At 41.9% G+C, this 24,903-nt stretch overlaps 1 protein-coding gene across 2 annotated transcripts in view; it reads left to right on the top strand.

Annotated features, from left to right (window-relative positions):
* The first annotated feature begins 711 nt into the window (after positions 1 to 711).
* LOC102948195 (guanylate cyclase soluble subunit beta-2) overlaps positions 712 to 24,903 on the top strand; it is a 30,066-nt gene continuing 5,874 nt past the window's right edge. The window contains exons 1-15 of one of the 2 annotated variants that reach the window (XM_043522888.1): positions 712 to 1,139; positions 2,990 to 3,063; positions 4,072 to 4,166; positions 5,394 to 5,554; positions 5,947 to 6,046; positions 7,873 to 8,093; positions 8,965 to 9,076; positions 11,069 to 11,172; positions 13,708 to 13,924; positions 16,184 to 16,504; positions 17,284 to 17,432; positions 22,713 to 22,859; positions 23,131 to 23,285; positions 24,461 to 24,675; positions 24,761 to 24,883. In XM_043522888.1, coding sequence (XP_043378823.1) covers positions 1,137 to 1,139; positions 2,990 to 3,063; positions 4,072 to 4,166; positions 5,394 to 5,554; positions 5,947 to 6,046; positions 7,873 to 8,093; positions 8,965 to 9,076; positions 11,069 to 11,172; positions 13,708 to 13,924; positions 16,184 to 16,504; positions 17,284 to 17,432; positions 22,713 to 22,859; positions 23,131 to 23,285; positions 24,461 to 24,675; positions 24,761 to 24,883 — 2,197 coding nt within the window. In that variant the 5' untranslated portion in view covers positions 712 to 1,136. The remainder of the gene's footprint in view (positions 1,140 to 2,989; positions 3,064 to 4,071; positions 4,167 to 5,393; positions 5,555 to 5,946; positions 6,047 to 7,872; positions 8,094 to 8,964; positions 9,077 to 11,068; positions 11,173 to 13,707; positions 13,925 to 16,183; positions 16,505 to 17,283; positions 17,433 to 22,712; positions 22,860 to 23,130; positions 23,286 to 24,460; positions 24,676 to 24,760; positions 24,884 to 24,903) is intronic. The other variant, XM_037908986.2, reaches the window with a different exon arrangement.

Below are 24,903 nucleotides of genomic sequence, written 5' to 3'. Positions count from 1 at the left end.
GTTGCAAGCCCGGTGATCTTCTTAGCTATGTTAATCAAACCATGCGGATTTTAGCTTGTAATTTAGGATTTCAGTAAGGGTGTTTGCCAGAATTTGCGATAAGATACCTTCGATCAGGAAAACAAAAACATCACTGGAAAAACTCCATCGTAATGGGGCCTTCGTTTGCATTTTACTGGCTTACTTGTCATTCCTGCAAGGGCTGGTAAATTTCCTTTTCTGCCTAATTAATTGCTGTACAAGCGGCTCGGAAGGCCAGGAAAAACAAAGCCCTTTTTAGAGAGCAAGGCGCAGTGAAGAAGCCTGCCGAAGCCTGCCGTCTTCCACGCTTCCGTGTTTGCTTTGAAGCAGAAGTGTGGGTTTTCTATGGGGTCGGCTTGGCGCCCCGGCAGTGCCCACTCCACTTGCGGAAGCCTCGTACACATGCCGCAGGTGAAACGAATTAGCTCGGGACAGGGGCAGAGGGAGTCGCGCCCCTGTGAGCTCGGCTCTGTTCTCCGGCAGCCGCAGTCAGGGCTGGCAGATTCGGGGCTCCCCCTCCCCAGGCTTCGCTGGGCACGGCGGAATGGGCACTTGGCGGCAGGGCTGAATGACCGGGGCTCGCTCCGGAGCAGCGAGGAGTTCAGCACCCGCGCCCCTTGGACAGCGACCTGGGCTCCCCAGCGCCGCCCAGCGCAGCGCCAAGCGATCGGCACCCACCCAGCCCCGGCTGCGGAGGGGCAGCAAGCCCGAAAAGCTGCGGATGGGCGTTTGCGGGGGAGGGAGACAGGCGCTGCAGCTCCAGCATGAGCCGGCTCCTCCGGCCCGGACCGCTGGGGGGAGATGATCGCCGCCTTGCTGCGGATGGCCAGCGGCTCCTGACTGCCCGTGGGGAGGATGGAGACTCCAGACCCGTCGCGGTGCCTGATTCACCGGGGACGGGGTTGCTGAGGCTTTGCTAGGGGCCGGCTGCCCGCCCATGGGCCACGACTTAAAGCCTTTCTCTCTGCTTGTGCGGAGCAGGGGAACCGCTGAGGACCCCGAGGTACCATGGAGACGGGGCAGCCCTCTCTGTCCTGGGGGATTTCGCCTCTTTAAACGAGGGGCCCGGCTCTGGTGAGATCAGCGGGATCCAGCGCTGCGCCTTCGGTGCCAGGATGGTGAGTGGCGCTTGGGTCCCTTTCCACCCCCGGCCCCACTGGGGGATTCCCCGCCAGCAGCCAGCCTGCCCTGTGCCTGGCGGGGAAGCTTAGGGGGTGTCTGTGGAAGGGCAGATCTGGCATTTCGCCTCTCGCGGTACAGCCCGGAGCGCAGGAACAGCTCTGGAAGTGGCTAAAGATCCCCTATCCCACCTACAGGCCAGATTTAACCGAAATCAAAAGAAAGGCTCCTCGTCACTGCAGTGCCCGAAGGGACCTGGAGCTAGAGCGTAATTGCGGGGTCAACCACTGTTCTAGACAAACCCTGCCCTGTAATAGTCCCATCACTACCCGGCACTTTCAGAGCGCGGTGGGGGCTTAAACTTGGCGCACAAGAGCTCGTGAGTGGGGGAGAAGGCAATTTCTGATAGGAATTTAAGGATGACAGAAATGCAGCGTTGGACCTAGAATCATAGCATATCAGGGTTGGAAGGGACCTCAGGAGGTCATCTAGTCCAACCCCCTGCTCAAAGCCGGACCGAGGATTGAACTGGCAACCCTGGGTTTAGCAGGCCAATGCTCAAACCACTGAGCTATGAATAGAGAGATGGTGTAACCCACCTGTCACAGACAGACATTTAGAGCAGGTCCCTCGAAAAGAGTGATGGATACTTTATTAAGGTTAGAAAGTTATTCATTGGCCAAGATGCAAATGTCTGCCTGGATGTGGCGTGGATTGCACATTAACCACTGATAGACAACATAACTCTTATGGGGAATAGTGTCAATCAAACAGAATAGCTTCTATGGATTTACAAGTTTTCTTGCCCTGAATTTATGTGACTAACTTTGACAGGTTAACATATATATATATATTCTTTAAACATGTGTTTCCATGACAAGCCCTATTCTGATCATTCTGGTGAATATCGTGCATTTTATCAAATCCCAGAAATGATGCTTCTTTCCATTGACCTGCACAGCAGCAATGCAGTATCCCACTGCTCTGTCAAGTACCTGCAGCAAGTAAAATTCCCATTGACTTCTCTGCAGGTTTTGCCTGCTGTATAATGATAATACTGAAGAAATGCAGGATCAGGCCTTCATTGTGAAAATTTAAAAATGTGGCAGAAATGCTTACTGAGGACTTTCCTTTTCTTCTAAGTAAATTCTGATATTAAAATAGTGATTTTAATCATTTTAAGCAGTGGGGTTGGAGGGCCGACTGGGCTCTGCAGTCCCCATTCTCACACCAACTCACCATGGGCCTACACCAAACCCCATTCCTCTCACAGTTGGGTTTAACATTAACATCAGTGGGCTTTGGATCATGCCCATGTGAATTTGGGTAAGTCTCCAATTTGCAAAAGCTACCCCTAACTTCAGGTAAGTATTGCTGTAATGATACTATTTATCTGTATAACTTAATGTTTACTCGCCTTTTTAATCCACTGTCACCTCCATTTTATAGGTACCCAGATAAACACATACACAATAATTGAGACAACAGTGGGGCTAATCTTGCTTTCTGTTACACTGATTTAAATCTGCACTAACTCCTTTCACTCCATGGGAGTGAATCTGGATTGACATCAGTGTATCAGAACAGATTTTAGCCTGCTTTTGCCTGTTTCCTAATCTATAAAACAGGACTAAGAATTTTTTTTACCCTAAATTTTTTTTTTAAATGTACGGATAAATAATACACAACTTTGTAAAGGACTTGGTTGAAAGGAACTAAATGAGTGCAAAGTGTTATTTCTCTATTTTGTATTATATTATAACAGTGGAATTTAAAATATTATGGGCTTGCATGATTCAAGGGCACTTTTGTAAATAATTTTTCCATATTCCTATATTTATTTTTGCAGTATGGATTTATAAACACATGCCTGAAGTTTTTGGTGGTTGAAAAATATGGTGAAGAAACGTGGGAAAAATTAAGGTAACTCATTCCTATGGAATTTAATAAATTAAGAGAAAGTATAAAAAGGAATATAGTACCACAGAATACCAATCTCTCACTGTTGAATGAATGCTGAAGTATTCATTATTCAGTAAGCAATCATTAAAAATACCTATTAAATCAAAGTCAAGGCTTTTACACTGCAACATTTTATCCTAGGATATTAATTACCTCATGTGTTAGACCAAATAATGAAGGATGACGTTTTGTCTGAGGGACATGTGTGCAATAGACACACTGGCTCATTGTATCATTATTGAAAAGTAATTATGCTGAATAGAAGCCACCCTTATTTTGAAATCAATTTCATCTAGGAGCCTCAGGGGAAAGTAATTAAATGTAATAGAAAACATTGATTTTGCTCTCTCTCTCTCTCTCTCTCTCTCTTTAACTTGAAAAGCTTTATGAAATTTTACATAATATAAAGAAATAAAAATAAAGCAAATGTAGATACGAAGAGGCACAGGGCCTGATCCAAAGCCCATTGGAACCAATGGAAAGATTCCCATTGACTCAAATAGGTTTTGGTTCAGGCCCACAGGGAACCAGGAATGTATCAGAATGTGCCACAATGTACAGTAAACCAATGAAACAAAAGCAAAAGCAATACTGTCATCTGTACAGTGCCTAACACAATGGGGCACTGATACGAGGTTGGGGTTCATAGGAACTACCATAATGAATAATATGATTAGCCTTGTACAGCATACATCCTGATTCAGCCAATCACTTAGGCATGTACTTAAGTCTCACCAATGTCAATGTGACCTCTCACATGAGCAAAGGTTGCAGGTTTGAGCCCTAAGTTTAGATTCTGTCCTCAACAGGTACTCATCTATCCAGTTAACATTAATGAAGGGAAGGGTCATTCTCAGGTACCACAGTGAGGGGTGCAAATAGGAGAACTGTGATTAAGGGATGCCAGCTGGGTCTTAAACGTATTCTGTTTAGAATGATATTGCAACATGAATCTCATTTTTGTTTCAGAATCCAGGCAGGAGTTCAGGACACATTTCTGACTTTTGAAGTTTACAAAGATGAGATCACAATGCAGCTAATTGACAAAGCCTGCAAAATGTTAGGTATGTCAATGCAATACAAAACAATACCTGGGCCCAAGCCTCTGAGGTCTTGTGCCCCATATAAGTCAATGGAAGTTTTCCAAATGAGTTCAACAGGAGTGTAACTGGGCTTTCTATAAACCAGGGACTAAGCTGATCTTGGGTTATACCTGCTTATACTGGAGCAGGGTCGGAGTTGGGAAGTCCATCCAGAAGGCAGTTGCACCAACCTCATGATAAAAAGTGCTTGGAGCAGGCCACTGTTTGGAGCTCCCAAAATGGGTAATGTTAGTTAGGATTAATTGACCAGACACCCTCCACTAGTGTGGGGTCCTACAGGGCCCTGAACTCTGTTTAAGACCATCCTCCCCATCTACCCTTTTGGGGGAAGGCAATAGTGAAAACATTGCCTGCTCTTCTCCCAAGAAGATGGCTGCAGCCCCAGGGCTCAGGGAGGTGCAGTTTTCATCTCCAGGCACCAATGGGGAGAACAGAGTCAGAGAACAGTATTAAGAATTAATATTGAAAACATTAGAATTTCAGACATGTACTGGAGATGGCTTTTTTGTTTTCTATTTTAGACAATGGGACAGCTAGAGAAAATACATGTTTTTCCATTTGTAACAGTCATATAACTTTTTTTTGCAACTTTTCTTTAAAAATAATATACAATAAAGATGCGTAATACATAGCCATGGCTTTTGCTGCTAGTTGGAGATCAATACATTTCAAAAGACTGACCAAATTAGACTTGTGGGTTGGGATATTTGGGTGTAGCATGGTTGCTTTGCACTATGTTGCCATAAAGCCAACCTAGTAAGCAATGGATGGAAGAACAACTCAGTGAAAGGAGGATATTCTAGTGGCATAGGGGCTCCTATGTCCCTTTCCTGTTACATATGGGGTCATGGCTGAAGGAAAGGGGGCAAGATGGGATGCCCCTACACTACCCTGATCCCCCATCTGTGGTTTCAGCTTCTTGGGGCTAACAGCTAGTGAGCTAGAGCTGGTCTCAGGATGCTCCCAGTTAAGCCCAGGAATGCACACAAGACCCCAGGGTAGAGAGAGTACAAAGGAGAGCTTTGTACTTTCACCCTCCCTGATCTCTGCTGTGTGTTACACACACATTTCTTAACATTCACTATCTTTTTTACAAACATTTTGCATTTATTGTTAGTCCATTTCTCAGCATTGTTCGAACTCTCACGTCTGTCATGTTAATTAATTAAGGTATCTTTATTTTGCCAGATGTCCCCCCTGATATGGTTCTGAAGCAGTTTGGAGAGTTTTTCTTTGAATTTTGCAAACGGTCAGGCTATGACCATATGCTGAGAACTTTGGGTGGAAATCTCTACGAGTTCATCGAGAACTTGGATGCATTACATAGCTACCTGTCTCTTTCTTATCAGGCAAGTTTAAGTAAGAACTACTGAGCAGATATGGATGTACCCTGCCAGGGTTTACATACCAACGTGTCAACAAAATACTGTGCTACAACCATCCCTCTTGTGCACTGAAATTAATTATTCTGATGCACTAGTGGGGAAAGAAGTCAGCTATTCTAAGTTATCCTTAATACTAGACGTAAAGTTATTCAATACTTTGAATCAAATAAAAGGTATAGTTTCCTTCTAACATAAAGATCTTTCATTTCTGATAAATGCAAATGAAATGAGATCAGCGTTATAAAGTATAACTATTTATTTTGATAAGATACAAGGTGCTTTTATAGAGCTTGCTATTGCACTAGTTCCTTATGATAGAGGATATTTAACTATTTAACTATTATTATTATTTTCAGGAGATGAATGCACCTTCTTTTAGGGTAGAAAAGAATGAAGATGGGTCAATGCATTTACATTACTACTCAGATAGAAGAGGTCTCTGCCATATTGTTCCAGGTAATAATGCAGTTGAGCTAGTAATGCATTACATCTACAGACTCATACATTTGCAGCTATTCTTTGCTTAGTTTTCACAAGGATGAGAATTGACAGCCCGACAGAATCTTGATTGACTTCTAAATATTTTACTGTTATGGTTTAATTTGCAGAGATGCTGAGCATCTGCAACTTTCATTGACTTCAGTGGGATTTGGGGTGCTCAGCAATTCTGCAACAGCAGTCCATTAATGTCTGTCCTGTCATAGCAGTTCTAAAACATACAGATTTTTATGATGGAAGAAGTTGAAACTGCTGATATGCATTATGGAGTCCACCTATGTGCTAGTTGTCAATATCTCATAACCCTAAAATCATTAAAATGGAGTATAAAGGACACTTAATCTGAGGAGAGATGTTAAAAATAGATCATGGAGACATCCTGCAATGAATATCCAGGCAAAACTGCCATTGGACTCAATTCAGCACTAGGCTCTCCATTATCATTTGCAAGAATCTATATCTTCACTCAGAAACTGATCCATGTGAACATTGAGAGAATCACTATATTTCACAATTTGTGCTATGATTAAATAGATCCCTACTCGTAACCTCTAGATGATTAAGCCCCTTCAAAGGAACTTGTAATCTCAAATGGGAATCAAAGCTTCTCCCTTTATGAATACCCATTGCCTTTTGATATTTCAGAATGTATAGCGATTTGAGACTTCACCAGTCTCTAGAAATTCAGAATAATTTTTCAGATCATTGTCACTGTATAATACTGCACTCAGCTACCACATATTACTAAGTACAAATGGAAGCAATAATAATGCATGTTGATGCAATGTCTTATTTCAAGAGAGAAAATTCCCCTTGAGTACATAATCAAGGTCAGACTGTGTAAAATGTTATTCAAAATAAAAAGGAAGAATCATAGCAAAACTTTATAATCTGTCTAAATATACATATTAGAAAATAGCTGCAGTGTGTTTTACAAAGGAAAACATTTTGTACATGCATGACAATCAGCTAGATTGAGACTAATCCGCACAGGAGGGTAAGACGAGTAAAGCCTCAAAGCACCCCTCAACCTAGCAATACAGGACATGTTTGGATCTTGAATCTAGGCATGGAGTGAAAGGGGGGTGGGAGACCAGGGCCTTCTAGCCCAATACTACTCTCCTGGGCCCATATGGGCGAGGATGAGGCAGGCTGATTGAGGCGAGGCGATGGGGAGGCTACCTCCATGGCCCAGCCAGCAGAGTGCAGTGTCTGAAAACGAGCCAAAGCAGAAAATGATGCAAACTACCACTCTTTCCCCGCCACTCCCCACATCAAATGGGAGCTCTGCAGGGATTCCGAATCGGAGAGGTGTCTCTGAGTCACAATTCCTCCTCAGCGCTCTGCTTAGGGTAGTGCAGCTACAAACCCCTTTTTACTTATGGCTCCGTCTAAAGGCTCAATTCAGTCCTTAGAGAATTTTTCAGATTCTACAGATCTTCTGAACTAACTTTGTTTGCTATGTTGATAGTTAAATATGTCTCATAACATCCCAACGTGTACGTCGCATCAAAGCTTAGTGTAAATCGCCCTTGTGCTATATAAAATTACTGGGGGTAGGCTGATTTACACCAGCTGAGGATTTAGCCCAAAATGTACACATTGGTGTACCTAGTCTTATTGATTCATCATGTCATCTTGCGCTTCTGATTTTTTATATATAAACACTCAAAACTGCATAAGTTAGGTATAAATGCTAGAATTAGTACACAGCATTGCACAGATATTTGTTACAATGGAAGGTTTTAGTTCGCTACAGAAATTTGTCTTTTATTCCCTTTCAGGAATCATTGGTGCAGCAGCCCTGGATTTTTTCAACACTGAAATTTCAATGGAAATAGTCAATCAAACAGAGGAGGAAGAAAGAACTGGGAAAAAAGAACATATAGTTTTCCTTGTCACTCAAAAACCTGTATTTTCATACAAAAAGAGAAATAAATTCTCTTCCTCACCACAATACATTGCTGACTCTGGAAGGCAAATTGAGAAACAACTGAATAAAGAGGTATTTTGAAGTTCCTCCTATAAATAAATGTCAGGGAAATAAATATCTTTCATTAATATATATTGTACCTGGGATTTTTTTACCCAAAATACGTTAGATGAATCTGCTGTTACCATTTAAGGTTCCCATCCTGCAAGTTACTTCATGTAGACAGATCCCACTGACTCCACAGAATAATATGCAGGACTGGGTCCTGCAGGTCCAATCTGCAATTTACTGAATGCCTTCAGCTCCCATTAAAATCTGTAGGAAATCAAATATTTCAATAAGAAGTAAGGATGGCTAATCACTGCACAGTTTCAGGCCCTGAGCCTCTGGGAACTAACTTAGGAAGTTTGACATGATTTATTTGCAGTTATTTGTTTAGTCTGGTATAAAAATATAAATGTAGGTACCAAGCTTTCAAAAGCTGCCTCTAAGCTTGCAGTGTGCGTACCCTCATGTGCATACCCACATTTTTGGGCATGTATTTCTGAGTTCCTAAATTTGGATTGCACAAATGGAATTTGCACATGGACATCAGGTAGATGCTAAGTATCTGATTTGGACATTTGTACAAATCTGTTACTGTCTGGGTGTGCAACATCTTGTACACCACAGACAACTGTATGTTGAACTACCAAATTTGCATGTCTCAGTTTAAGTTCAAAGGCTGGGGTCAAGGAATTTTGAAAATTTGGCCCTTTATATTTTTTTATCTCCATTAAAGTATTTTTCTTTGGGTCAGATCCTCAGCTAGTGTAAATTAGCATAGCTTCTTTGAAGTTAGTGGGCCTATACTGATTTACACCTGATGAGGATTTGGCCCTCAGAGCTAGAGTTTTAAGAACTGAAAAAAGAGTTGAATGTTCAGATTGGGTTTATTCCACAGGATATTGAAAAAAACCTGAATAAGATTAGAGACAGAACAAGCCTTGTTTCTATTTGTCCTGCCAAGAAAAATCACTGGGAAACAATCAGAGGAATCGTTACACTAGGAAGAGGTAAGAGGGAGATCATTCAAAGGGAATCTGACATCATCTATTAATACTGTTAATTTAGTATTCTATAAGCCGTACATAACTTCACTTCCATTACTACTCACCAATCATATTTTCCCTGTATCCTTTCAGTAGAATATCGTATTCCATCAAAGTTGTGGACAAAGAAACATGCTTACTGACAGCACATTCTCAAGTGCAGCAGGTTGTGTTAAAGTGTCTCATCTTTAGAGTGTGTTTATACATGAAAAGTGCTTCTGTAAAAACAGCAACATGGAGTTCCATGTTTAATTACAATGATTTCCAGATCAAGTAGTCTCAGTTTATAAATAATAAAATAAAATAAAAGGTTTTCTAGCTGCCAGCTTTGTGAGCTCAGCCTGAGATCTGATTCAAACTGGGTTATTTCCTTTTCAAAGATCAGGAACTGTATTGGTGCTGTGGGTCAAATTATACCCTCTGCTACAGCTATGCAAGTATAATGCTGTCTGATTAATGCCCTAGGTGACACCTGTGTATCAATAGGTATCAGTAAGTTCTCTCAAGGGTAGCTGATTGAATTCTGTTGGTGATCCACAAAGATTAGAATCCAGTTCACTTTCCCACAGCTGTTTTGGTTCAATAGGGCTAATAGGAGTGAAAACTGATGTCTGAATCTAGCATCAACCTAGACTCTAAATATACAGAACGAGCAGATCTGCTGAGTACAAAATTGCCATTTATCACTTTTTGAAGTAGAACTGCATTTTAAAAATCAAAGAAATTAATTCCTTGTGTTAACTTGTAACAGCTCGTCAATTGTTGGAGTTTCCAAGGGTCTGATTTTCAAAGATGCTGAGCTCCCACTGACTTCAACTAGAGCTGCAGAACCTCAACTCTTCTGAAAATTAGGCCTTGCATTCTTAATCTAGCCCCCTTCTCTCCATAGTCACCGGAGAACTTGCTACCTTTGTTCCTCTGGTCCTAATGACAGACATTTGAAAATAGATCACTTGAAATAATCAGCAGTCTGATAGTTATGGGTTACTGGAGAATGCTTAGCTATAAACCATGCAGTAATAATCATGCATTTCCCCACTCTCAGAGATTGTTTATTGTTATATGGGTAAAATAGTCAAAACTGCTTAAAGGTACACCTACACTGCAATTAAACACCCACAGCTGGGGGGCTGTTTAATTGCATTGGAGATGTACCTTTATGTAGAAAATAGATGGGTCGCTGCAGCCCGATCCTGAACATCTGCACCACAATTAAACGGCCCCTCAGCCCGAGCCCGACAAGCCTGAGTCAGCTGACAAGGGCTAGCCGCAGGTGTTTAATCACAGTGTAGACATACCCTAAGTGACTGAGGTGCCTAAGACCTGTTGAAAATCAACAAGACTTGGGCATGTGTTTTATGTAGGCACTTTTGACATTTTAATCTACATGCTTTGTGCTCAGCATGTAATATGAAAACATCACCTTTCTGGTTGCAAGCTGCTACCTTTCCACAGACAAAGCAACTGCTTTCAGAAAAAGCTCAAGGAATGTTTCACACACACTCCTTTTGTTCTCCATTACTTGGACCAGATTTCTGCACATAAGGGACAGCAAACTGTGTCCCTAAACCTTTCCACTGTGAGTGTCCATAAGCAGCTGGCAGACTATATTGAACACCTTTGTTATATACCCTTTGGTGTGAATATCGCAGTGGCAATTGCTATAGTATCTGAAATATTAACAGAGCCACACTGGTACCCATCTATTTTCTGCATAATTTCACACACATAAAAATTCATATTTTTCTGGGTTTAAAGACCTAAACTTTTTCATCCAGATAAAATTGAAATGGATGAGCCGCTTTATATTTATCTACGGCATACCACACCTAGAATTTGCACATATCTATACTCACACATTATTCATATTGATTTACCTTATTGTTTCATATCATCCTGTTAATTATTTTTCTGAGCTGCAATATGATCAAAAGCTTCAGATTTATCTTACTGCAGGTAAACTTCTGAGAGGATTTGATCCTGCTTATCCTACAACCCTCTGGATCGATACAAAAACATTTTGCAATGGACTTCCTTTCCATATTGTTTTTGATGAAGAGGTAAGGCAAGTACCTGGTAAGTAAGTTTTACACACACAAGCCATATAGGCCCAGATTCACAAAGGGATTTAGGCATTGCAATGCTGAGCAATGACAGGGTTGCGTCCTACGCCCCATCCCACTCATAGAGATAGGTGCCCATCTCTGCTAGCAATCCATGAACTGTGTTAAGATAGGTTTTCCTCTATCTCACTCCTGTGTGTGGCCTGATCCAGTAGATGTGCTCAGAGGCCATCTAGCGCCACACAAAATGGCCAGGGAGTGTGTGTGTGGGAGGAGAACCTCCTTATAACCGTAAGGCCAGGGCTCACCCGGTGCACTAACCACTAGGCTATGGAGTGATTCTCACTCTGTCTCTGACCCAGTTAATATTTAATTATTTAACTAAAGTGCAACAACTTCAGTAGGAGAGATTGAGGGAGCCCTACATCAGATTATCACATAGCCCTGTGGTTAGTGCTGAAAGGTAGCAGATACCTGATCAAATCCCTTCTTCTCATCAGTCGGAGGGGGGACTTGAAGTGGGGTCTCCTGCATTGCAAGGGGATTCACTGAGATTTCTGAGTGTGAAGTGGCTGCACACATGCTAACATGGTGCATCATTCTCAGTCACTCAATCATCAAACACCCATTAGTTTCCTGGATTCTCCAACATCTTTCCCTATCTCCTGGACTCCCTAGCAAAGTGACCTCTCCCCTGACAGCCCAGCACTCGCATCTGACTTCCCTTTTACATCCCCCACTCACAATCTCCTGTTCACCCAGTGACTTCAGTGGAGCCTGGCTGATCAGTGAGACTCTGCATGCAGCAAAGGGCTCCTCTTCTAGGAAAACCCAGACACACAGCCACGTGACTGGCACACCACCCCATCCTCTGGGAAGAGGAACCCAGCTTCTTTTCACTCCTAACGGCAGGACTCTGAGCCATTTCTCTTTCACAAACGTATTGCCACAAGGGGACTGGTATGAGCAGCTTTTCCGTTCCCACTGACTGCCGCGATTATGTGCTGGGGAACTCTCCTAGATTTGCTAATTTCCCTTATCTTGGTCCCCGGCAAGCTCCTCAATTTTCTACTCTCATGCTCTGCAGAGAATGTTGGCTTCACATAGGAGATGGATGGATGAGAGAGAGAAAGAGAGCATGTGGGTGGGTAGGGTAAGCAAAGCAAATAACTTAGCCACTTATGGGATGTGTTCCTGCAACTGGGCTAGATACAGAGGTTTCAAAATGTTGATGGGACCCACTTCATAATGTAGTAAATGGTGAATGAAAATCAGGGGTTTTAAGCCTTTTAAGGCATCTTATCAACACCACTGCAACCAGATTCTTTGTGCAGAATAAGATCTTGCTCCCATCAGTTGGGGCAGGTCCTCAGCTGGGGTGCACTTAACATAGTTATGGAAAGTGAATTGCTTGTTGAGGAGAAAGTCCCAGGCCCTGCTGAAATTAGGGTCATATTATCATCAGTTTCAAAGACAGCTCTTAAACCCCTAAAAACTGATCAAAGATACGGCCAAAGAAAGTAACCATAGGTCAATGGTGCCCCTTACAAAGTTAGTATTTGCCAACACATTTGCCACCACAGTTATTTTCTATTCTGAGTGTAGGTCAATACTGTGATATCTCTCAGATCTCCCTTTGTGGTAGCTCCTGGCAAAGGCTGACTGGTTAATTTGTTTTTGTAATTATAGTATTTAACTATAATGAGTGGTATATCTTTTAAAAAGGTTCTAGAAATACCCATCCCAAATGCTGAATGTCCCTTACAAAATTTAAGATTATAACAATCATTTTGAAAATCACAGAAAACAGCTTAAGTCTGCTGCCACTACCATAGCCACCACAATGTGAAACCATGGCCATATGAGGAACAGAAAAGAGATCACAGCATGGCAGATTATAGAAACAAACATAATATAATCCTCTTTAATGTTAGAATTCATTTTTCTCCAAAGTCACCATGACATTGCTATACACCCTAGGGAGCCAGGAATTGTGGGGAGACAAGGAAGGAGCTTAATGAGTCTTAGAAAAAATGGTTCATATAGCAGAATGGAGCTGAACTGAACTGATCACTCAGTGCTTTCTCATTACTAATCATTGATGTTCTACTGCATAGCATTGAGGGGAAAATGACTTGATTCTCCTCTCACTTGCACTGGTTTTTAGCTGCACTGGGATTGATTGAGTTGCACAGGACTTACACTGGTGTAAGCAAGACAAAGATCAGACTCATTACTTGAATATAATTGATATTTCGCTGAAGATTAAAGTTTGGAATCTTAGCAAAACATATACACGTGTATGATTATAACACTTTTTCCTAGTTCTATGTTATGTTATTCTATAAGACAGAAGCAATGCGGAGGAATGAGCCATGTACCTGAGCCATGAGATGGTTGACTGTTTGGCTCTGTGTGAAGCTAAGTCCATTTGAAAACAGTGATCATATATTGCAAATGGTGGTTCAGATGACTGGTAGCTGATCCCAAAGAGGACCTGAAATGTAACCTGTGGCCCATGTTGTTTTTAAGCTCAGAGTAAAGCAATCTGGTGTGAGCATTCAAAAGATTGTCCCTGGCCTTCAGACCATGGGCATTCGCCTGGATCATTACTTCAGTATCGTGCACCCAGAAGTGACATTCACCATCTCTAGCGTTCAGAAGTTTATCAACAGTCAATTTGTTTTCCGGACTAGGAGAGAGATGATGCCAGAGTCATGGAAACAACGTCCAATGCTAGAGCTGAGAGGTACATAATTTTTTCAATGAACATAAATGGCTCTTGCTAAATCAAGAATAACTGTAGAGTTGAATTGGCTGATTTCTCCTCCCTCCCTGCATTAGACAAATAAATGGCCAGCTGTTTGTATAGTATAGGAAAGATGAGTGATACTTTAATACACTCATGCCTGCCCCTCCCTCTGCAGGTATTGTGGGTTTTCTGGCAACAGAACAAATGAGATTCCATTTGTGGAAGGCTGGGGTATTGGGGATGCATAGAAGTGCTCACCCCAAAGCACGGAACCCATCTTTTTAGGGGCTTCCTGAGTTCTTGGGGCAAAGTAGATAGTGAGCAGGGGCAGAATGAGAAGGTAGCTCCCTACACAAACTCTCTGGTCCTTCTCCTTTGTTGTGTATGTGGTAGGATGATAAAACAGAAGCTATTTTAGCCATTAAGTTAAGGCAATCTCTGCTGAGTAGTTCTGCTGCCACTCCATGGCCCCTCCCACTTGTCCCAGTGGATATCCCCAGCACACAGCCAAGACCATCCCCTTCATTGGTAGTCTGGCGTGTGCAAGACCAGGCCCAGCGACCTAAGTTCTGCTCTCAGTACCACCTGCAAGGGAGCTGGAACAATTTGTATAGTGAGGGTATAGGCACCGACTCCGTGGGTGCTCCAGCCCTGGAGCACCCATGGAAAAAAATTACGCTGGCAGCCAGCTTCCCCCCCTCCAGTGCCTCCTGCCCACTGGCAGCCCCACTGAGCCACTCCTCCCTCTCCCTCCCACTGCCTCCTGCCCACTGCAATCAAAGAATAGTCAGTTTCGCTTTTGTTTATAATCATTTATACTTTCTGATTCTCATTTCTATCTTTCTTCTTTACTTAAAAATACAGAACAGTTTAAATTATTGTGACAAAGAAATCACTTTATTTGATTGGTTTTCCTTCAAAGAGAATGGTATTGAGTGGCGCTTTGATTGGTCCATTTAGTTGCAACAAAGTGTATATTTAAAAGGAAAGGAAAAAATGTGTTTTTGCCCTCACTTTGCTTCTTTAAGATATAAACAAGAAGGCCTGAAAAATGTGTTTGCTCACGTTTTGTCTTAGAAGTATCATGCATGTTAAATCTGGTCTTACATTGTTTTGCTGGAGATCTTTTGGAAGGTTTCAGAAGTGTATTGGGAGTTTGAGTAAAAAAGATGTTAACAAAACAAGGAGTTCTAAACAGTCAGAGTGAAAATTACATTTCCTCCGAGTTATTTACATTGAATTTCTATGGTATCTGTTATGTCATAAGCCTGTTAGTTCTCCAGTTCTCCATACAATTTTTCTAGAAAAACACAATAGATAAGACTTGATTTTCTAACACAGAAAGCAAGCAGAATAAGAAAGAAAGAAAGAAAGAAAGAAAGAAAGAAAGAAAGAAAAATCTACCTATCCTTCAGGCATTCTTTATATATCATAAAGAAGCAAAAAAGAGCACAATCTCAATTTTCCCCCTTACAAGTCACCATTAAAACTCAATAATTCTCTCCTGTGCCTACAGACGAAGTAAAAACATATAGCATATCAAGCATACTGTCAAAGGGTCAGAAACTCTCATAGGAAAGGTGGTCATATGCCGTTAGACTGGGTTTCAGAAAATCTGGGTTCAATGCCTGACTCTACCATAGACCTTCTGGGTGAAAATCCAGGCTCCGCTGAAGTCAATGGGAGTTTTGACAGGCATGTTGTAAGCAATGACTAAGGGAGGAGAGTGGTTTCTAGTATAGAGAAGTAGAATGGGTCAGGATTAGCCACCTTCGGTTGCAAAAAGCCACTGTTTCCTACACAGCACAGCACAGCACAGCGTCCGTCATAGTCTGACAGAAACTCTAGGACCTGAGGGTATGTCTGCACTGCAATTAGACACCAGCGGCTGGCCCATGCCAGCTGACTCTGGTGTGCGGGGCTCGGGCTACGGGGCTGTTGAAGTGCAGTGCAGATATTCCAGCTCGGGCTGTAGCCTGAGCTCTGGGACCCTCCCACCTTGCAGGATCCTAGAGCCCAGAGTCCAGCCCAAGCCCAGACATCTACACTACAATTAAACAGCCCCACAGTGAGAGCCCAAGTCAGCTGGCACGGGCCAGTCAAAGGTTTTTAATTGCAGTGCAGACAAACCCTGACAGTCCCCAAGGTGACATACACCTAAAGATAAGCCATTGTCCTAAGGGCTAAGAATCCCATACTACTAAAACTAGGCTGTTGAAAGTCCTCACTTTCTTTTCCAATTCCTGTTCTAAACAGGCCAGATGATCTGGATGGAGTCTCTGCAGTGCATGCTCTATCTCTGCTCACCTTTACTGCGCACTTTGCATGAGTTGGAAGAGAGACAGATGCACATTGCAGACATAGCACCTCATGACGTTACCAGGGATTTGATTCTTCTCAACCAGCAAAGGCTGGCTGAGATGGAGCTCTCCAACCAGCTGGAGAGGAAGAAAGAAGAACTGCGGATACTCTCAAAGCACCTGGAGGAAGAGAAGAAAAAGACCGAAGCTCTGCTCTATGCTATGCTTCCAAAGCACGTGGCCAACCAGCTAAAAGAGGGGAAACGAGTTGAGGCAGGTGAATGAATAGGATATGTGTATTTAAAAACGCAGCCCTGTCCTTAATACTAGGTTTGGGAACTGTGCTGTTATCCAGAGCTGGCTCCAGGGATGTGCAAACTATGTAGACTCAATGATACCCCCTTTCTGGTGGCTGCCCATTCAGCAAGCACAATGCCAGTGCTCCGAGTGGCACCAGTAAAACGGGCTTTGTTCTGACCTCGGCAGAAGGTGGGAGGTGTGAGTGTGGCTGGAGAGCTTCAGGAAAAAGACAGAGTGGAAGAGAGGAGGCGATTGAACAAATTGACTGTACTTCTACAATGCTGTTGTTCCTCTAAAAAAATGTGTAAGCCCAGCACTGGCCGGATTTAGGAAAGCATTTTTATTCTTATTTAGGACAGCATTTAAGCATATGCTTAAATTCCATTGAAGTAAATGGGCCTTAAGCACAGGCTTAAAGTTAAGCGTTTGCTTAAGTGCTGCCTTGAGTAGGGATAGACTAAAAATGTGCGTAAGTGCTTTGCTGAATCAGGCCCAGGTGCTTAAATGTCTGTAGACAGCTTCCTGGGTTGTCTAGGATGTGCTGCAGTTCTTACATTTGATACTTTATTAAATCAGATCCTCCCTTACCAATATGGATCTTAAATGAATCATCTTATTTGCTAAAAATTTGGTTAGAAAAGCAATCTCAGCAAACAAGTCTTGCGTGTGCATAGCAGTCACAGCTACTGATTGGTCCAGCTCATCAGAATTATTTATAAATGGAAGGAGTGCTAACACAGACCTTTCTGTTCACAGGAGAGTTTAAAGAATGCACCATATTGTTCAGCGATGTTGTGACCTTTACTAACATTTGTGCCCAGTGTGAGCCTATTCAGATAGTCCTCATGTTAAATTCAATGTATCTACGATTTGACAGACTAACCACAGTGCATGATGTCTACAAGGTAATTACTTATTTTAAAAGGCTGCAGCTATTTTCATGAAACTGATTTTTGGGAATTGCAAAGGGTTTCAATAAAGCATGCAATACTGGAGTTTATGGTGGCCTTGAAGGGGTCAGGAAACTAAAGGAATTTAAGTTGTTAATAACTGTTGCTGCTGCTTCAGTGTTGCTATAGTTAATTAAAACAATTATATTTTTTTCCACAGTTGTGTAATGAAACATGCAGAGACTGTAATTAAATGTGCTAAAAAGATTCAAACATGAATGGAACCAGGCCTTCCTAGTTTTCTTGACTTCATTTAGCTCATTCTGAACCCACCATTCCCCTTTTGGAGCTATTCAGAGTGGCAGATTTTAATCTCTTTTGTCCTTCACCTGGTACTCCAGCAGTCATTCACTCCTTATTTTGCCATCACTGGGGTAACAACAGTTGATCTCTTTTTACCTCAGAAAAGCCTACCTATAAACCCAAGGTGATAGGACACTTACTATATCACCTTCTGATACCAGTCCAAAGTGGTAAAAACTAGTTGGATTGCCTGTTTTGGATAGCTTGGATCATTCACCTTATGCCCTACCTGGCTTAGATCATTGTCCTGGACATGCAGAAAGAAAGACAAAATGCAAGGGATGTGGCTTAATTAGGCCACAACTTTATACTTAACTCATCTGGGAACTAACTGTAACTCATACAGTGCAAGTCATGATTACGTCCTTAATTGGTTCTACCTGGTGGAGGGCTGCCATCTGCTTCCCCTCACCCAGCTGGTCCTAGGCTGTTGCTGGGACTCCACTGCACTCCCCTCTAATGAGAGTACAGGGGCTGGGAAAAGGGGGTCATCTCTTTGCTGTATCAGGTGTTAGGACCCTCACGCCTGTTTTGCAGCTTCTTTAGGGAATGTCTTCCCCTAAGTCTACTTCCAACTCTTCTTTCTCAGGGAACCAGTCCCCTATGGAATGAATACCTGCATTGGATACCTGCCACCTGTTGAGTTGTGACCACTTGAACCTTACCCCACTGGTCCCTGAGCTGCTGTGGGGAAGGCAAAAAATCTCACCCCACCCTGGCCAGCCTGATGGTGAGGGAAAAATTCCCACCCAGTCCCAAAAAAGGCAACTGATGCAATGCTCACAATAGCCCAAAGAACTCAGTTGTACACTAATCCTAGTGGAGGCTGGGCTCAGGCTCAAGGGCAGAATTTATATACCCTCCCTCAGGTGCACGGGGCCAATGACTTAGCTGAGCTCCACTGGCCTGCCCACCAGGAGCCAATACCAGTCCAGACAAAGCCATTCCTGTGGCTGGGGGCTGCAGTGTCTTTTTAAGTATCCTCTTTTTCTGGCAGTAACATTATCAGCTAGATCCAATTAACAACTTAGAGATGAAACTTTCATCAAAATGGAACGTGGGTATTTTCTCTCTAGTCTGCTTTTAAGGGCCAGATCGTGGCTGGCATAATCGGCTTGGCTCCATGGACTTCTGAAGTCTGAACATCTGGCCTGAAATTTATATCCCTCCCCCTACAGTTGCAAATATTTATGCAAGTAGAGCCAAATCTTAAAGTCCTTACTCATTCCTTACTCAGGCAAAACTCCCAGTTAAACCCATGGGAGCTTGAGGGAAGAGTAGGTTACAGTTTCAAGGTTCCCAGGAGGGAATGAATTCTTGAAACTGATCAAAGGCACTTACCTAGCCCGAACTAATAAATGTCGGAAGTTATGAAAAAATCCAATTAAAGAAAATCTCTTGGCACAGCATAAATATAATTAGAATATCTATTTGCATTAGTGACTTTGGCTGTTTTTTTTTTAAATTTACTATAGTAAATAATAACTGGCATTATCATTAAGTGGACTACCTTGATGGGAGCTATCTATAGCTACACAGTTTTCATGCCTAGCACACGATATTGTTTTAAGTGGTTATGTTAATGGGCAGCTCATTAGGAATTTAGTGCTTGCTATATTACTGGCGTTCAGGAAAAAACCACCAGTAAATCCAATTTAAGCTAATCATTCATGTAATGATAATGAATGAAACACTGAAACGTCCTAAGAGTTGTTTAGAGAATTTCTTCACAGCATAACGGCTTTGTACAATGAATTTAATACTTTTGGGATTTCTGTGGTTCAAACAACCTTCTTATATTCCTGGCATGGGCTCTCCATAATTTGTTTCCAGGGCCAAATCCTGAAGTACTTTCTTAAGCACAACTTCCACTCACTACAATGGGATCTATGCCTGAGTAAGGACTACAGACTTTGTCCATAATAGAGACTATGGGAAATCCATAGGTTGCAGAAAGACAGTCTGGTCCTTTTGTAAAGAAGGTTATGACAGACCAGCACCACACAGGCTGCTTCACACTGCAATTTAATGTATTCCTAACATTTGGATTGTTTTTCTAAACTATCATTTGACTAGTTTAATAGTAAGTGTCACTGAAGAATAGCCCCTCATTTACATTTCCCCCTAAAATATCCTTTTAAAATTCAATTTGTGAATTAGCCAGCCATCTATGAATCGTCATTGCTCCAATAACTGCATTGGTCGTTGGGGCACCATCATTGATGAGCAATCAACCAATTGTCTCCACCCCGATGATTGTGTCAGTGCTTGAGTCTCTGTGAAGTCCATTCCTGTCCACTCTTTTATGTTGTCAATCCATTTCTTCTATCTACCTCTTCTTCTCTTCCTCTGTACTGTCCTTTGGAGGATGATCTTGGATAGGCCAGATGATCTTGTTACATGGCTGTACCACTTCAGCTTGCGCTTCTTCCTGGTCATCAAGAGATCTTCATGTGACCCCGAGCATTGAGTGATGATGTTGCGGACCTCTTCATTAGTGACGTGGTCAAAGCAGGAGATGCCCAGGATTTTACAGAAGTATCTCATCTCTAGTACCTGTATTTTCAATTCAAGTTCTGCCATAAGGGTCCATGTCTCGCATGCATACAGAAAAATGGAGATGACCAATGCATGCAGCAGTTTCAGTTTGGATTCTAGGGGGATGTTCTTATTCCTCCAAATTGGCTTTAGCTTTGCCACTTCTGCTGTTGTTTGCGCAGTTCTTGCCAGAATTTCTGCTTTGGATCCTTCATCAGTGATAATTGCCCCCAAATACTTGAACTGTTTCACTGTCTCCAGCTCTTGTCCACTGACAGTGATAGGTGAGCTGATCCCATCACATTTGTTCATCATCAGCTTGTTTTCTCTGTACTGATTTCCATGCCGTATTTTGCAGAGGTTTCATCCAATTGTTTCACAAGGTTGGCAAGTTCATCTTTGCTGCCTGCCAGGCCATCAATGTCAACAGCATACTGAAGATTTGCGATTGTTCGCCCCCCAATGCTGACTGTGCATATGTGATATTCTAGGAGATCAGTCATTATGCGCTCCAAGTAGATGTTCAACAGCGTGGGCAAAAGAAGGCAGCCTTACCAGACTCCAACAGTGATGCGAAACCACTGTCCTATTGTGCCATTGACGAGAACTGCACTGCTGGCCTTGGCATACAGTTGTTTAATGATAAGAATAAGCTTACGACCAACATTGTACTTCTTCATGGTTGCCCAGAGAGCTTTGTGACCTACCCTGTCAAATGCCTTCTTGAAGTCAACAAAGACGTGGTAGATGTCCTGCTGGTGTCGTAAGTACTTCTCACATAGAACACGAAGGTTGAAAATCTGTTCTGTGGTACTTCTTCCAGCATGAAAGCCAGCCTGTTCTTCAGCAATGATATTCTCCACTTGTGGCTTCAATCTGTTCAATATGACTTTCAACATCACTTTGCTGGGATGGCTAATTAAGCTTATGGTCTGGTAATTTTGACACAATTGCAGGTTGCCTTTCTTTGGCAGAGTGACGATTAGTGACTGTGTCCATGTGGAAGACCACTCACCGGTCTGCCAGATCTTGTAGCAGATCTTGGTGAGTACATCTATTACTATTTCTCCTATGAATTTCATCAGTTCGGCTGGGATGTTGTCAATACCTGTTTCCTTTCTGTTCTTGAGTGATTTCACCGCTGTCTCCACTTCTTCATGCAGTATTGGAAAATCATCCTCTTCTGTTGAATCTGGGCTGTCTAAGACTCTAGGATCTCCATTTGTCTGGTGGTTGTATAGATCAGAGCAGTAGTTTGTCCACCTGTTGATGATGTCCCTTTCTTCTGGAAGACTGTTCCCTTCTTTGTCTTGAATTGCATTAGCTTTGGTCCATCTTTTCTTCATCAGATCTTTTAGAACCTGGAAGGCTCGTTTGCTACTTTCATTATTGATACACTTTTCAATTTTAGAGCATTGTTTTTCAATCCATATCTCCTTGGCCACCTTCATTCCTTTCTTGATCTTTCTGCCAATCGCTCTGTACTTATCAGCTCCCTCAGTGCTGTTCTTGTCTCTCTTAAGTTCTCTTCTAATGTCACACATCTGTAGTATTTCATTTGTGACCCAGGGTTTTGTCTTCTTATGGTGTTTCCCAAGGATGTTCATTGCTGCCTCATTCATTACCGTGTTGAAATTGTTGGTCATTGTTTCTACATCTTCCTCTAGAGCAAGCAGTGGGGCAAATTTTCCGCCAATCATTGCTTGGAATGACTCTGCAATGTTTCGGTCTCTGAGTCTTTCTAAGTCAAAGTTGGTTCTGGTGAACTGTGGCATGACGATTTTCCTTAGAGGCAGCCAAAAATTTAGCATCACAAGGTCGTGATCACTTCCAATATCAGCACCGGGGAAGCTCCTTGTTTTAGCTCTGTTAATCCCAGAACAAAATCAGTTTTGCACCATGATGTAGTCGATCTGGCTGTGATATAGACCATTAGGTGCATGCGATGTTGATCATCTGGATGCTTTATGTGCTCCTAATGTGTTTGCAAGAACCAGATTGTTATAGCTGGCAAACTCCAAAAGTCTCAATCCTCTCCTATTGGTTACCGCATTACAGAAAGAGCCACAATAATCTCGCCAATCTACCTGTGTGTCAGTACCCACTTTAGCATTTCAATCTCCCTGTACAATCAGGATATCTTTCTTGTGTACCTTATAGATGATGTCGTGCAGCTGATTGTAAAAACCTTCAATTTGCAATTTGTCTGTTATAGGGGCATATACTTCTACCACTGTGATATTAAACGGTACTGCCTTTAGATGGATGGAAATAAGCTTGCTGGACATTGGGCGGCATCCTAATAGTGAATTCTTGATATCTTTATGCACAAGAAATCCTATGCTGAATTAGAAGTATTTAGAAGACTCATCTGTGTTTCCCTAAATATTAAAGGTGGAGACAATAGGCGATGCCTACATGGTGGTAGGAGGTGTCCCTGTGCCTGTATCTACTCATGCTGAGCGAGTTGCCAACTTTGCCCTGGGAATAATCATAGCAGCCAAAGAAGTGAAGAATCCGGTTTCTGGAAATCCTATCCAAGTGAGTCAGTACCACAGAGATGTACATATTTCCAAGTGCTATTCGGGTGAAAGCGTTGTTGTGTGGTAAATGCACTGGTCTGGGACTCAACAGAACTGTGTTCTGTTCCTTTGTGACCTTGGGCAAGTCCCCTAGAGCCACATTTTAATAAGTTGCCTGATTTTTCAGAGGTGCGCCCCACTATATTAGGATTAATGGATAGATGGCTGTTTAACATTTTAAACGTACATTAAATAGGTGATATTCTGGGTTTCTTTGTGTCTTTGTAAAGATTAGAGTTGGAATCCACACAGGTCCTGTCCTGGCTGGAGTAGTTGGAGAAAAGATGCCTCGTTATTGCTTGTTTGGAGACACCGTGAATATAGCTTCCCGGATGGAGAGTCATGGGATTCCAAGTAAAATTCACCTTAGCCCCACTACCTATTAGTGAGTAGCTACAGTAATGCTCCTTCTTCTTTACAGCTTTGCTGGAAAATTTTGCATTGGGTTTTAGATGTAAATCCCATTGTCTTCCATAACTTACTCAGTTTTAACAAATATTTCATTACAATAATCAGTTCTTGTAAAACAGTTTTATTTGTCAAAATTATTTTGAGGCAATTACATGAGGGTGAAATTTACAGTCCCTGCACAAAGACAGATTACTCTGATTCTACATTTTAGAGTAAAATATTTCAAAAATATTTTTCCATATCTCATGTGAAAACATACTACATAATGGTGTGATATAAAGGCTCATTAGATCATCTAGGCTGACCTGCTTAAAATAAGCCATAGAATTTCATCCATTTATCCCTGTACTGGGCCGATAACTTGTGATATAACGGTTTTATTGGGATTTATTTAGCATGAGCTATATAAACCACTGTATTTTTTCCACCCATGAGGAATACAGCTTTCTCAATGCCAATAAAACCTTTACACTACACCTCCATGTTGTTTATAAAATCAGAGCTTTTGTTCACCTAAAGAATGACTTAATTGACCCCTTTCCCTAGTTTTTGCTCTCTATTTTCTAAAAATAAAAGACTGAACTCTGTTCATCCAAGTCTGAAGCATAATGATAATTTCTGGTATGTAATAGATGAAGTTTGCCATCAGAAATACTTAGTTAAACGACATTAGGGAAGAAGAATTAGTCCAACTCATGATATGGACAATTTCATATCACCCTATACCCGCTCTATATAAAGCTCTAATTGGCAGGTAAATCCCGCCTCAATCACTCATGTATATTTTACTCTGGCTTCATGGACAGTAAGAACCCTACATATCAAGTGAGAATTTGATTTTGTTAAACTTTATTAAAGTCTGAGACAAAGTCGATTAAATTCATTGACTCCAGTGGGCTTTGGATCACACACTTTGTGTATAAATACATAAGCAAATGAAGCCTTGTTCTGAATACAAAAACCAGCTTCAGAGCAAAATCCTTCTCTCAGTTATTTGTAGGGAACCACAACTGGACTATCCTGGTCTCTCTACCTGTTTTAGTTTAATTGCTGGTATACACCATGTTATTCTGAGAGGAGAAGGCTCAGAAGCTGATAATTTTTGATCTGTATAAGCCCCTTTTAATGTAATTGTTATTGTTGTTCTAGCTGCCTAAAGGACAAAAATTTTGAGATGACCGAAAGAGGAGAGATTGAAGTGAAGGGCAAAGGGAAAATGTATACGTATTTCCTGATTAGAAACAGGACTGCAACTGAGAATGAGATCATGGGAAACCCAATAAAGGAATCAGATTCTGACCATGGATCTGTTCAGTCCTTTCATGAGTCCAGGATCAAAATGATACAAAGTTCATGTCAGCAAGGTAGAGTTGGCATAACAGAAAACCAATTCTTTCCACAGTCTTTTAATTCCAGTTAAAGTAAATATTTGTTCCCATCTTTCCTCAGCTATGCAGCTCAGTTCAGACCAGTATCAGCCTCCAACCATAGCAATGAAATACATTGATGGTCTTACAGAAACACAAGCCAGTTACAAAGGAAGAAGTCAAGAAAGATTTATGGATTTAACAGGTATTTTCTTTGTTACTGAA

This window comes from Chelonia mydas, chromosome 9 (genome assembly GCF_015237465.2).
Source record: "Chelonia mydas isolate rCheMyd1 chromosome 9, rCheMyd1.pri.v2, whole genome shotgun sequence".
Taxonomy (NCBI): Eukaryota; Metazoa; Chordata; order Testudines; family Cheloniidae; genus Chelonia; species Chelonia mydas.
Note: the sequence above shows the minus strand (reverse complement) of the source record. Positions and strands in the feature narration are given on the sequence as shown.